Here is a 14,497-nt window from a genome sequence, read left to right as displayed (position 1 = left end):
CATCGTAGGCTCTGTTACCCAGAGTTCTTCTGTAGGGAGGGAGGTGGGAACCAGATCTAATTTAATATGATCCTGAAGTGCCCCGGCAGCAGGCTCGCTGTGCTCCCTTTATGGGGAAACGGCCCTGCCATAGCAACCTGCACCACCGCCTTCCAGTGTCCAGAGGAGCTTTGTTCCGCCTGCACGACTTACTTTTTTTTTTTTTTTTTTTAATGGGAAAGGGGGAGGATGTGGGGAGAAAGGGCTCTGATATAAACAGTTACCAAGGAGACCCGAGCCAGGGTTGGAGAGGTTTCCTCCTTCCCTCGGTCCATACAGAAGGAGGAGGGGTGTGTGCCAGACGCAGGGGCTCACGGGAGGTTCCAGCCCAGAGTCCTGGTTCCTCCCTGCTGGAGCCGCCAGACGCAGCAGCTCTCCCAGGCTGCGGGGACCGAGGCAGGCAGGGGCTCACAGGGCTTCCGAGAGGACCAGGGTGTCCAGGAGGATGTTCAGTGTCCGCGGGCCAGTCTGCCCACTGCCAGCACTGGTAGAGAATGGACAGAGCCCGACTCGCTAGCTGCCGGCTCCCCGCCCGTTTCCAGGAGAGCAGCAAGCTGCCTTTTCCCTTCAGTCCCGAGTTGAGAGTAAGAAACCATGGGGTGCGCATACTCATCTCTGCAGGACGAGCCCATCCTGAGAAGGTCAGTTCCAGACAGTGTCCGGGCAGACGGTGTGGATGCCCACAGGCACCCCTACTCAGTGTGGATGGAACTTCTTCCCCGGGCGGGGATGCCTGGAGGCACGAGGACGGCGCTGTGTAGAGCTGACCGCAGACTCAGGGGCAGTCCCGGGGGGCTCACCCAGGCACGGCCACCCTGGCTCCTTTGGTCCTGGTTTGCAGGCTGCATTTCTCTGCTTCCAGAGGAAGGGGTTTAGACCGGAAACCAGAAGGGCCCCCCATCACCCACTCCTCGGCCTGTGAAAGATCGGGTTCCGAGTGCAGATCCTGGCATGAAGCTGTCAGGAGGAGTGAAGCCAGCCGAGGGCGCCCAGGTGTGGACCTGCTCGGGGCCCGGCAGCCGGGCGTCGCGGTGGGCAGTGGCGGAACCCGCCTGGTGTAACCGGTGGGAACGTGGGGAGCTGCCCCGCGCCGGGCAGTGACTAGAGGCACAGACAGTGTCTTCCCCCGCCTCCACGGGTTTCCCTCTTCCCTCATGGGGCTATGGGCGTGATCCTCCTTTTCCCCGCGGGCCGAAGCTAATGACGGGACCAGCGCTGCCTTCAGAAGTGCACGCCCTTCTCAGGAGCACCCTTCCCCTGGGGGCGGGGGGCCCTAGCACCTCCTGCCCGCCCTCTGACACCCCCAGTGAGACCTGCGTGGAGGGCCCCCCCCCGCCCTTGCTGCCAGCCAGGATCGTCTGCCCCGTGCAGCTGCGTGGGCGCCCCCCAGCCCTCCTCCCCAGAGCTCAGCTCCCACCCGCTGCTCGTGTCTCATCCAGCAGCCCCTCGGCTGCCGGCTGCCACGGCTTTCCCTCCTGGGAGCCGTTTTCCTCTCTGAGAATAGAGCCCAGCTCTTCCACGAGGCCTTTCCTGGGTTCTTCGGCCGCAGTGCCTGCTCCCTCAGAAGCCCCGTGGCATGGCGTCCGCCCCGTCCATTTGGTCTTCGCACACCTCACCGTGTTGAAATCACAGAGTGACCCAGACATCTTTCTTCTGCCCCCGTTATCCTCGAGAGTTCAACAAGTTCCAGGTGCTGAGCGCGACCCTGGGGTGACTGCAGATGCCGAGATGCAGTGTTTTCCATAGAGGAACCCGAGGCCTCAAGAGGCCCGACTTGTCCGGTCACAGGCCCGTATGGTGGCAGAACCAGAATTTGAACCAAGTCTCTGCTCCCAGTGTGTGGCCCCTCCCCTTCCTCCGTGATTCTCCTGGGCTCTTTCTCCAGCCTGACGATGGGCCCTTGGAAGGTGGAGGCTGCCTCATTTAGTCTCATGCCCTCGGCACTGCCCAGCGCACACGTCACCTGGAGATGGAGAAAGGGCAACCGGGCGCTCCCTGGGCAGTGGGGTCCCTCTGGTCCCTTTCTTCAGCAAGGCCCCAAATCTGCTCAGATGTAGCTTCTGTGGAAACCTCTGCCCTTTGAGAAAAGAGAGCTTTTCTACTGACGTCAGACCCTCTCAGGTGGGTAGGGGAGCCTCCAAAGGCCTCCAGGCCGCCTCAGCCAACCTTTTGCTGGGCAGAGACTCAGGACTGACCCCCCGAGAAGCCCATAAAACGTCATGTGCTGAGTGCCGGGCACTGTGCTGTGCAAAGAGGTACACAGATAGCTCCCCCCAGATTGTGAAACCCAGGCCTCAAGTTGAGCAATGAGAATACGCTGAGGCAAGTGTCTGGACGGAGTTCCTGAAGACGTACTGAAGACGGTGACAAACAACCTTATGTCTGAGCGGCAGGGAAAGGCGCTCTGGAGAGAAGCTTAGGCCGAGTGTCTTCAGGGATAAGCAGGAGTTGGTGGCAAAGGGTTAGAAGAAGGACCCTCTAGGCCACGGCGCGGTGGGTCCAAGGGCACACGGAACCAGGGAATGGCGGGCTGGTCATTGTGGCCAGAGCATCTGGAAGGTGGAGGGGGGTGGATTCTGAACTGGTGGGCCCCTTTCTCTTACTTAGAATAGCTTCTCTGATGTGGGTCTCTACCCAGGGAGTAGCTCTTCTAGTCATCCTCACCAGAGCCTTCAAAATCAATCCATCTATAGCCACGCACAGCGTTTCTTAAAATAGCAAGTAATTTGTATCTTCTTAGTACAAAAGCCTTACATTTTCATTGTAGGAAAGAAGAGTGGAGGAGTTGGTAATAGAAATTAGCAAGAAAAAGAAACAAAAAACTCATAATTGCTCAACCTGAGGACAGAACAGCTCTTAACACATCAGCATCTACCCTTCTGTACCTTGCCTTTACACAAAAACAGGATTGTGTCACCTGTGTTACTTTGTAGCCTGCCTTTCCCATTTGACAAGAACGTCAGGTGATGGTCTGTGCTGTTCGGTACAGAGCAGCGTGCGTCACAGGGCACTAGGCTGTTCAGCCTCTCCCCTGTCTTCAGACGTCTGAATGTGTATTTGAATATAAAATGTATTTTTAATTATAAAAGTAACAGAAAACAAAAATTTGGAAAATTAGGGAAACCCTCTCACCCGTTATCCTAATGCTCCCGTGTCCTCTGTCTAAGATGCTGGTGTGTTTCTCTTCAGGCCACTTTTCTATGAACAATTAATCATGTGCGTTCCACTTCTAAGGACACAGATTCTGCTTTTCCTAGAAGAGGGCAAGTGTGAGGGAAGATGCATTGGTTACCTTGCTGGCTTGTTTCTCACTTGGCTTTGCATCGTCTAAATTTCTCCCGGAGCGTCCGCTGTGGCCTGTCCACATGTGGAGAACCAGCAACGGTCAAGAAATTGACGAAGAAGAGTTCCATATAAGTGAATATTCCAAAACTCAAGCCTGGCCCCTTTTAGGTGTCAACTGAATGCATTTACTTTGTTTTCATTTTTTTAATTGGGGTGAAATTCACACCCCTTAAAATCCACGGCTTTCACCATTTCACAGTGTTTAATTCAGTGGCTTTTAGTACAGTCATCGTGTTGTACAAGCATACCACTACCTAATTCAAAACCTTTCATCACCCCAAAGGGAAACCCGGTCACTCCCCACCCCCCACCCCAGCCCCTGGCACCACTAGTCCACCTCTCGTCACTGTGGATCTGCCTATTCCAGACATTTCCTATAAATGGAAATTGCATTTCGTTTTGTACCTGCTTTTTTTCTCATGATTTTTCATCAGAAACATTTGTCTAGGTTGCTGGTATTTAGCCATCAGTTTAAATTTACATCTGATTTTATGTTTAGTGGGTAATATATTCTCATGACTCAGAATTCAAAGCTACTCAGTGGTGGAATTCACGTCATCGTGCGCCTTGCTTCCTTTCCTAATGGTGTGTCTTGGTGAGCACACCGTGTTAGTGCTCAGACAGACAGACTGGGTTGTAGGTTGTGTTGTAGTTCAGTCTGCACACAACTAGAGGGTTAGTGAAGACGTGGCCATTCGCGGCTGAGCGCGGGCAGAAGTTGGACATGTGGCCAAGATGCTAGACACAAGACCCCTTTGAAGTGCAGGTTGGAGCTGGGCGTGGGAAGATGGGGCCAGTCCTGAGCACCTCTGCTCATTCGTGCTCCTGCCCTGGCCCTGCTGAGGTTAGGGATGGGCCGGCCCGGAGATGCCAGAATAAATGGGGAGTCGGGGATGGCCTGCTCTGGGTTCCTGTGCAGCTGGGCCCTCGCTGGGTGGGAAAGCCTGGGTGGCCAGCCCCTCGCTGCCTCCCTGCTGCCCCTCATGGGGCTGTTGCACCGAAGGGACCTCGGGACAGAGGAGGGAGGCTGGAGTGGCCAAGCCAGGCACCGGGCCTCACCTCCCCCTGTGGCCTACTGTGATGTTATTTAATGCTAAGACCCTGAAAACAGCATTAGTCCTGCACCTACTAACCTAGTGAAAAACCCAGCGGGGGCTTAGACATGAAACTTCTCATACCCTTATGTTTATGAAATACCTGTCTGAACAGCTTTGCAGGGGCATCCTTAAAAGAAACCTTCAGGGCTTCCCTGGTGATGCAGTGGTTGGGAGTCCGCCTGCCGATGCAGGGGACACGGGTTCATGCCCTGGTCCGGGAAGATCCCACATGGCGCGGAGCGGCTGGGCCCGTGAGCCATGGCCGCTGAGCCTGCGCGTCCGGAGCCTGTGCTCCGCAACGGGAGAGGCCACAACAGTGAGAGGCCCGCGTACCGCAAAAAAAAAAAAAAAGAAACCTTCACTTACATAAGTTTTTCCACAGACTCCAGGCCTCTAGCCCTGACAGACATTGCTTCATGCTGTTGTGATGAGTGTGTGTGTGTGTGTGTGTTTGTGCACACGCACATGCGCACATGCACGTGCATGCTGGCACTTCACTCTGTTACACTCTACTGTGCACAGGAGGCAGTGGAAAGAGCAAAGAATGTATGTCTCGTTCCCCGGGTATGAATGCAGTCTATGGGGCGTGTACCAGAGAGTGAATTGCTGGGCTGTAGAGTCACAGGAGGTACTGCCAAGCCGCGTTCCGAAGTTGCCGTGCCATATCGCCCTCTCCCAGCTGCGTGTAGGAATTCCCATTGCTCCACAACCTCGCCTGTTTGAGATCTTGTCAGTCTTTTCAGTTTTAGCCATTCTTACTGGGTGTATGATAGATCTCACTGTGGTTTTAACTTCCTTTTCTCTGGTATCTAATAACGTCGAGCACCCTTCCCTATGTTCTTTGGCTGTTTAGATGCTCTCTTTAAGAAGGTACCCGTTCAAGCCTTTTGACAATATTTCTGTCGCAGTATGTGTCTTTTCTGATTGATTTGTAGGGATTTCTTATATTCTCAACCCTAGTCCTCATCAGTCCGATACGTGTACATTGCAGACACCTTCTCCCGTGCTGGGGCTTGCCTTTCATTCCCTTGATGGTGTCATTTTAAACAGAAACAACGGTATTTTAGTGTTCAGATTTGTCGCTTGGTTCAGACCGGCCATATTTCAAACATCCTAAATATTTACCATCCAGAGGTAAATCACCTTGCTGTCTTAGGCCTGAGAGTCCCTGGGGAGGCTCACTGGCTTGCTTTAGATGGCTGTGCAGGCCTGGGGCAAGGACAGAGAGAAGGAAAAGGACCAGAAATGGAGAAGGAGGGGCAGGAGGCCAGAGCTAGGAGGTGGAGAGTGGGCGGGCATGCGGGGCAGTGGTGCTGCTCTCTGGAGGGGATGGGGTCCAGTTCAGGGCTTTAGAAGGTGACAGGGTCACAGAGAGGGGAGCAAGTAAAAGTGGCTCCAGGGCAGGGGAGGACTGGGGGGAGGGGGGGCGTGTCTTGGGAATCTCAAGGGACTTGCTGTTCACGTGGGGCCTTGGTGGGGAACAGGGGTCTGTCGGGTGAGGAACTGGAGTGAGGACACTCTGGGCGGAGACAGTGGTGTTGACAGAATTCTAAGGACCATCATGGAGGGCTGGTGTGTGGAGGGGAGTGGCAGGCGAGGCTGGGACAGGTTCTGAAGGGACTTGTGCACCCTTGGTCCTGTGGGTCATGGGAGCCATGGAAGGTTTCAGAGCGCGGCAGTAGCATGGTCAGAATCTTATTTGGGAAACTCCTGGTTGCCTTGAGGTGGGGACCATTGGCTGTGGATGGTGAGCAGCTGGGGAGTGAGCTTGACCCTTCGTTCTTGTGTTCTCAGGTACCCGGGTGGGTCAGCCGTGGCCCTGTGAGGCTGGATTTGCGAGGTTGGATTTGGACTTACCAGGCCCTGGAGCCTGGGTCCTGCCTCTTCCAGCCCTGGCACTGGACCAGAGGCGGCTGCTGGCAGGGGCACCACGGAGTGGAGCGGGCGGAGCTGGAAATGCCCCTCGCTGCTGCCCTGTGCCTCCCGTGCCCAGCAGACACTTTTATTTTTCAGGACCTCCTCTGTCAAAGACAGCAGCTTCGTGGAAAAGATGAAGAAGACGGTGAGTTTTCTCTTTGTGATCGGCCCTGGTGGGTGTGCGGGGGCATCCAGCAGAAGGCCAGCTTCACTGGACGGGAGGAGAAGCGGGCGGGAAGCCGGCTCAGCTCCCTGTGTGCGTACTTTCTGGGCTAACCAGAGCCTCGAGGCTGCTCTGCTGTTGCTGGGACAGTTTACTCCGCTTTTTGAATGTTTACTTCTTGAACAAACCAAACTGTAAGAACAGACAGACCCTCCCTCTGACTCGGATGCCGCCCCATCTCCTCCCTCCCAGACCAGGCTGTGTCTGTGAGCATATGTAAACCTCACATAGCTGTGATCCTAGCACAGCTACAATTTTATCTGTTTGATTTTTATTTAAGTGTTGAATTTTATGACCAGGTGCTTCATTCACATGGTTAAAATCCAAAACATAAACTATGTAGTGGAAAGCTTCTCTCCTATCCCTGTCACCCATCACTGTCCTTAGTATTTTATAGATCCTTCTAGAGCTTCTTTACGCACATATAATAAAAACAAATACAGACTTTTATACTTTTTAAACACAAAAGGTGGCATATTACATACACCTCTATAGACCTTCATTTTTTTCCCACTTAACGGTATGTCTTGGAGCTCCTTTCACAACAATTCAAAGATACCTCCCACATTCTTTGTTATAGTTGCGTGATGATTCCATGTGTGGCCACAAGTACTATAATTTAACACTGCCTTGTTGATGGGCGTTTGGAATATTTCTAATCTTTAGCTCTTACAGATAGTGCTGCTGTGACTGTGTAGATCAGTTTGCATATTTGCAAATACAGTAAAATCCCAGAAGTGGAATTTTTGGATCAAAAGATATATGCATTTGTGATAGAAACTGCCAGATTGTGCCCCACCCCCGTAGAGGTCACGCCGCGGGACCGTCACTAGCAGTGTGAGAACACCTGTTCCCCACAGCCTTGCAGACAGTCTACTATCAAAGTTTGGGATTTTGCCAGTTTTCTAGGTTACAAAAAAGATATTTCTGTGGAGTTCTAATTTGCATTTTTCCTATGAATGAGTTTAAGCAAATTTTCATGTTATGCTGGCATTTCTTTTCTCTTTTTTTTTTTTTTTTACAGATTCTCTGTTCAAATCTTTTGCCCACTTTTCTGTTGGGATTGATCTTTCTCAAGGAACTCCTTAAACTTATTAGGGTGATTAACCCCTCGTCTGTGATATGAGTTAATATTTTTCCCAGCTAACAGTTTATGTATCATTCGGCTTATTGTGTGTTTGCTTGTTCGTTTTGCCATGTTAAAGTTCCTTAGTCCATTTAACTATTCTGTGACTTCTGGACCTTGAGTCATCATTTGAAAGGCTTCCCCACTCTAAAGAGATAAAGGAATTCTGCCATATTTTTTTCTAGTATTTTTATGATTTTGTTTTCCATATTTAAAATTCAGTCTGTTGGGAATTTATCCTGGTGTAAGATGTAAGGTATGGGTCCAACAATTTTTTACACAGCTCTCTCAATTCTGTGTAATAAAGTCCATCTTTTCCCCACTAGTTTTATCATAAATGTAATTCCCATGGGTATTTGAGTGTAGTTCTGTATTTTCCTATTCTGGTACTTTGATCTAGCTGTCTGTGTATAAACAATATCATACTGTTTAATTATTATAACATTGTTGTATAATTATTATAACTTGTTTTAATATCTGTAGCACTAGGCACTTCCTCCCCCCGCCATCACTCTTATTTTTCAGTTTTCCTGGCTGTTACTTCATACGTATTCATTTATTTTAGGTAACAGTTTTATTGAGATATAATTCATATTCCATACAGTTTTCCAATTTAAAGTTTACACATCAGTGATTTTTAGTATATTCCCAGTTTTTAGGACATTTTCATCATCCCCAAAAGAAACCCTATGCCCATTAGTAGTCACTCCCCATTCCCCCACCCTGAGCCCTAAGCAACTATTCATCTATTTTTTGTCTCTATAGAGTTGCCTATATGGCAACTGGACATTTCATGTAAGTGGAATCATACAGTATATGGCCTTTTGTGGCATCTTTCACTTAGCGTAACGTCTTCAAGGTACATCCATGCTGTAGCATGTGTCAGCACTTCATTCCTTTTTATTGCCAAATGATGTTCCAGTGGATGGATTCCCACTTATTTTTCCACAGGATTTTTAGGATCAAATTGTTGATGAAAAAAGAGCTGTTCAAGTTTTTATTAGGATTGTGTTACATTTCTGTACTGATAGAGAACTGACATCTTGTACATTGAGTTTCCCTGTGCAAAATCAGAGTGCCTTACCATTTGGTTGAGTCCTTTATCACTCGGTAGCTTCTCAGATGTTTCTTGTATGGCTTATTTCTAGGTACTTTATATATTTTGATGCTACCATAAATATTTAGCTACTGTTTTATATCCTGTTTTGCTCCCTTGACATCGTAAGCATTATGTTAAAATACCTTTTTAAATGATTTGTAGAAAATTCAGGAAATGTAAAAGGTATGAGAACACTTTACAGCAATTGTAGTCCCTCCGTTCTATTTTGTCATTTGTACCTGTCAGGGCTCTGTGTCAGGCCAGAGACCCCTCTAGGCATTTTGGGCACTGGAAGGCTGCCGCAGAAAAACCTCATGTCTACAGAAAGGGACTGGGGAGGTGGCCTGTGCCTTGCTTCCACCTTCCAGATCTTGCAAAGCACATCCAGTTGGCGGGACCTAATTTGCTGCATCCCTGGCTGCAGGGAGTCTGGGGGATGGAGTTCCAGCTTTTCCAGAGCTGCTGCAGTGGGCACAGTAGGAGGAGGGTGGGATGAAGAGCCTGTGAGCCAGTTATGGTACCTTTCCCCATTGTCTAGATTTTTATAAAGCATATGCATTACTTTTGTAAACATCCAGAAAAACTCACTCATGATTCCCCATTTAAAGACTCTTGGTATATTTCACACCATTCTTTTTCCCTGTGCATTTATATGTATAAACATACACATATATGTGGAGTGGATATTTAACAAAATGGGATTATGCTATACATAGTCTTTGACCACTTTTTTTTTTTTTTTTTTTTACTGAACGTCATTTTTGCATTTTTACACATCCTTTAAAAATATGCCCACGGTGTGATTTTGAGCAGCTTGTGTGTGTAGGATTATCTTGATGGCTCCAGCTGAAGTCAGCTCGGTGGCCTCTGACCCCATCCGCTGCAGTGGCTGTGGCAGTGAGATGCTAGCCCCAGAGCGACTTAGAAGGAGGCAGGAAAGAGGGTGCCCTTGAGGGACCTGCCTGCCCCTGTGGTCACCTAGAGCCTTCAGTGAAGCCTGTGGCTCTTGGCCCCTCACTGATCCTGCGTGTCTGGCCATCCCTAGGGCAGGAACATCGTCGTGTTCTACGGCTCCCAGACGGGGACCGCCGAGGAGTTTGCCAACCGCTTGTCCAAGGACGCCCATCGCTACGGGATGCGGGGCATGGCGGCAGACCCGGAGGAGTATGACCTGGTGAGCTCTCGCCGCGCCCTGCCCCCTTCCTCCCATGCAGTACAGTCCAGGGCATTAAGGAAGTCACGTCTGGATCGTGGAGATGCTTAAAGGGCTGAGTTAGCCAAAGGGACAGACAGGAATAGGCGTCTCTTGTCATCTGTTCCAGCAGCCAGGTGGCCCCAGTTTTAAGGACATTAAGAACACCTGGCCCAGGTGTGCACATATGCGCTCTCAGCAGTGCTCACGCTCAGCCTTCCAAGCTCTCCACGCTGCAGGCTTTGCAAGTGCTGGGCAGGTGCCAGCAGAAGCGACTCGGGCACCTAGTGGATTGGTTGTGGCTTAAAAGATGAAAAGGGTCTCAGCAAGTCAGGAGAGGAACTGTTTCTCATCTCCCCTCAACCCCCACCCGAGAACTGCAGTTCCAGGGGAGCTGGACCGAGGAGTCGGGGGGTCTGGGCTCTAGTGCCGCTCTGCCCTGACTGCCCATGTGACCCTGAGCGAGCACCCACCGAGGGCCTTCCTTAACTCGTCTACAGAGAGGCAGTGAGGGTGTTGGGTGGGCCATCTCCAGGAACCCTTCAGCTGGGCTTTGAAATGAGGCTGTAAACTCGCATGTGTGGGCTTGGGGAGGGCCCAAGAGAGCCCAGGAATTGAGGGAAGGGCCCCCATCTGGAGCTGCAGGATCCCCGCCTTCTCCTGTCAACCATCGTTGGCACGTGGCTCCCCCGGGCCAACACAGGATTGTCTGCAGGACACAGTCCCCACTTCCTGGCCCCAGCTGCACCTAGCCTGCCTCTGAGGGCGGAGGGGACCCGCTCACCTTGCTATCTCTCCTCTGTGCGTCGGCTCTTTCGCCAGTCGTGGCTCTCCAAAGGGCAGGAAACTTCCAGCAGTCTGCTTGCCTGTTTCTGAGACAGCCAGGCCAGCGGCCCCAGTTGGACTCAGTGGGCAGGGAAGTGGGGAGTGGTCCTTAGGCACCCAGGAGGGGCAGGGCTGGCAGGGAGCAGGCAGTCCTGGGAAGGTGCCCCAGGGAGTTGCCTTCCTGCTTCTCCCCCGAAGGGTCGTTGCCAGACATCGGGGCGGGGGAGGCAGTGTCGGGCTCTTGCTGCTCCAGCACCACAATAAATGAACCTTCCCTTAGAACCGCTCTCTTCTGAGGGCCAGCTGCTTCCCACACGTGCCACTCCATCTCCCAAACCGAACCATCCCCCACCTACTCCACGCCCCTGCCTTTGGTCTTGGGGACAACCACCACTACCCATCTGTCTTAGGACCTGGGTTTCGAGTTAGTGGACAGTTGGTTAGGAATTAGCGCAAGCCCAGGTCCTCCCATGCCCCAGGGACTTTGTGGGATGATGAAGTTCTCCGGAGGTGGCCCAGGGCACCATGTTCCAAGTGCCAGCCCGTGGCCTGGAACCCAGCATACTTCTGTCAACACCCCAGGCCCTCACCTGTGCTCTTCTGGGCCTGCTGTTCCCTTTGCTCTTGAAATGCACCCCGTCCACCTGAACACTTGACTCACCCATCTGCACCCCTGTTGGGAGCAGGCTTAGTCTTGGTTGCGGGGCCTGGCCCTGCCTTTGTCTCCCCAGGGCGACCTGAGCAGCCTGTCAGAGATTGAGAACGCGCTGGCAGTGTTCTGCATGGCCACCTACGGCGAGGGGGACCCCACTGACAATGCCCAGGACTTCTACGACTGGCTCCAGGAGACGGACGTGGACCTCTCTGGGGTCAAGTACGCGGTGAGTCACCCATGTGGGCTCATGCAACCTCCGGAACCCCGTGTCCAAGAGGAACTCCTCCAGTTCTCACCTCGTTTGATCAGCTAGGGCAGGCCCAGGCGCCAGGACAGGGGCTTCAAGCTGAGGGCCTGGTAGGGAGCTCGTGGCAGGGAGTCCCAGGAAGGCCGCTCATGGGGCGACCTCGTCTTCCGCCTGGGCCCGGCCCAAGAGCTTCCCCTCCCGTGTCCCAGCCCCACTTTGCTCGGGAACATGTGCTACTGGAGACTGAAGGCAAGAAAAGGGCGGTGGGCTGACCAAGCTTCACCTGGGCAAGGAGAATCTTGAATGGGCGGAGTGGACCCCCTGCTGCCGCCAGGGTTAAGACCAAGGTGGTTGAGGAGGGGCCTGGACTGCAGGTCACCAAAACAAAGCCACCTCTGGGGCCTTACAGTGCAAGGTGTCTGGCAGGGACCACTGACCACTGGCCCCTCATCCACACAGGTGTTTGGCCTTGGGAACAAGACCTATGAGCACTTCAACGCCATGGGCAAGTATGTGGACAAGCGGCTGGAGCAGCTCGGGGCCCAGCGGATCTTTGATCTGGGGCTGGGCGACGACGATGGGAAGTGAGTGACCCCCCTCCAGGGCCCCCGCCTTTGCACGCCCCCCTGGGCTGTCGTGTGTCAGGAGCCACAGGTTAGGGCTGGCCGGGGCACAGGAGGGGAGGGCGGGGCCGTGATGTCAGCGCAACTCCATGACCCGCCTCACCACAGGGGAGGGAAGGCCATCCCCCCACATCACCAGTCCCCACCTTCTTTGCTCACCCACACCCTCCAGCTCACCCAGCTCAGATGGGGCTTCCCGGGGTTACTACAGGCCCTCTGGACGCTTCCTGACGCCCTGGGTTACATCACTGGGCGGGCTGGTGTGAAATGAACCCTCCAGCTTGGAGGGGTGATGGGACAGAGAGTCCAAGCTCTCCCAGCAGCCCCATCTGGAGCCTGGCTCATCCCCTCTCGTCCCCAGCCTGGAGGAGGACTTCATCACGTGGCGAGAGCAGTTCTGGCCGGCCGTGTGTGAGCATTTAGGGGTGGAAGCCACTGGAGAGGAGTCCAGGTGAGTGTGCGCAGGTGGGCCGGGGCCTCGGGTGCTGCCTGCAGAGGTGGGGGGACTGGCCTGGCGGGTGTGGTGGGGCTGGAGAAGGCTCCGTCAGGGTGTGGGAGGGGTGCAGGCCCAAGCGCTTGGGCTGTGCCTGCAGGTGACGGTCAGGGCAGGCTTCCTGGCCTCCTCAGGGCAGAGCCTGGGGCCTGCTGACGGGCCGCCCCACCCTCCAAGCGCGAGCTGGCCCCTCCTGCCTCCCACACTCTGCGCGTCTCCTTCCTCGTGGGTCACATCTGGCCCCGCAGCCCTCGCTGCACATCCCATCGCCTCACAGCCTCACTCCCTGCTTGGGACCCGGCCCCCTCCCGGCCCCCGGCCTCACCCTGCGTCTCCCCTTTGCAGCATTCGCCAGTATGAGCTTGTGGTCCACACAGACATAGACGCGGCCAAGGTGTACATGGGCGAAATGGGCCGCCTGAAGAGCTACGAGAACCAGAAACCGTGAGTAGAGAGCGTGGCTGGGGCCGGACAGCTGCCCGTCCCATGTGTCCCCGCAGGGCCTGTCCTCCCAGGCCCTGTCCTGTGGGGCTTCCTTACCCCCACATCCAGGAGTGGGCCTGGATGAGGGCACCTATGTTTCCACTCCACCGCACAGGAGGGCGTGAGGCCTGGAGCAGAGAGAGATGGGAGGCTGCTCTGAGCCTGGGGCCCTGGGGACCCCTCCCCTCCGCTCCCAGCAGTCCCTCTGCCCAGGGCATGGCCTTGGGGGGACTGGCCCTTGCTCAGCTTGTACTTCATTTGCCCTGTAAATATCCTGGGGTTGGGGGTACCCACCGGGCCCTGGACCAGGACGGTGAGTTCAGCTCTGGGTCTAGGTGGAACTTGGGCAAAAGGGCTCGCTTCCTTAAAATCTGCCTCGATGTCTGGACGTTTTGTCCAGAAACATAGTGTTCCTCTCTAGGGCCCCTGGGTGCCACCCAGAATCCTGCTGGAGCCACCCAGGAAACCACCAGGCTAGAACCACCAGGCTTTGAGACCAGCAGCCCTGCTGCAGCTGTAGCCAGAAAGCCCAACATTTCAGTGGCTTCACAGAGTGAAAGCCTCTCTCCTGCTCACATACAGTCCTGGGCCCGTGGGCAGAGGGGGCTTTGCTCCACAGTCACTCGGAACCCAAGCCCCTTCCGTCTTGGGAGCCACCTTCAAGGGCCTGGCCCTCCTTGCGCTCTGCTCACCAACGTGTACAGAGTGTGGAGGGTCCCCCAGGTTTTTAGGGACCAGCCTCAGTTTCCATGTCTGTAAATGGGGACACTGATAACCTAGCTCTACCCCCTTGCGGGGTGCCGGGAGCACCGCTGTGGATTAGGCTGGGAAAGCCCATTACCTAATTGGAGAGGTTTCCTCGTGACCCTTGGAGGCCAGCTCTGATGTTTCCTGTGTCCTGTGTGGCCAGAAGTGTCCCTTGGGGTGGGAAGATTCAGACTGAAGGCCTGGCCAGTCACTGAGCTGCTCTCCCCACCCAGCCCCTTCGACGCCAAGAACCCCTTCTTGGCTGTCGTCACCACCAACCGGAAGCTGAACCAGGGAACCGAGCGACACCTCATGCACCTGGAATTAGACATCTCAGACTCCAAAATCAGGTATCAGCTGCTGCCACCCCCCACCCCCTCAAACCT

General features: G+C 53.9%; 1 protein-coding gene across 1 annotated transcript in view; it reads left to right on the top strand.

Moving 5' to 3' along the window:
• The window catches only part of LOC132476165 (NADPH--cytochrome P450 reductase), a 60,718-nt gene that overhangs the window by 42,020 nt on the left and 4,201 nt on the right, over nucleotides 1-14,497 (top strand). The window contains exons 3-9 of the mRNA XM_060077943.1: nucleotides 6,495-6,543; nucleotides 9,892-10,020; nucleotides 11,595-11,744; nucleotides 12,225-12,349; nucleotides 12,750-12,839; nucleotides 13,227-13,325; nucleotides 14,345-14,461. Of these exons, the coding sequence (XP_059933926.1) occupies nucleotides 6,495-6,543; nucleotides 9,892-10,020; nucleotides 11,595-11,744; nucleotides 12,225-12,349; nucleotides 12,750-12,839; nucleotides 13,227-13,325; nucleotides 14,345-14,461 (759 nt within the window). The remainder of the gene's footprint in view (nucleotides 1-6,494; nucleotides 6,544-9,891; nucleotides 10,021-11,594; nucleotides 11,745-12,224; nucleotides 12,350-12,749; nucleotides 12,840-13,226; nucleotides 13,326-14,344; nucleotides 14,462-14,497) is intronic.

Source organism: Mesoplodon densirostris, chromosome 16 (assembly GCF_025265405.1).
Source record: "Mesoplodon densirostris isolate mMesDen1 chromosome 16, mMesDen1 primary haplotype, whole genome shotgun sequence".
In the NCBI taxonomy this organism is placed as follows: domain Eukaryota; kingdom Metazoa; phylum Chordata; class Mammalia; order Artiodactyla; family Ziphiidae; genus Mesoplodon; species Mesoplodon densirostris.
This window is presented reverse-complemented; position numbering and strand designations above follow the sequence as displayed.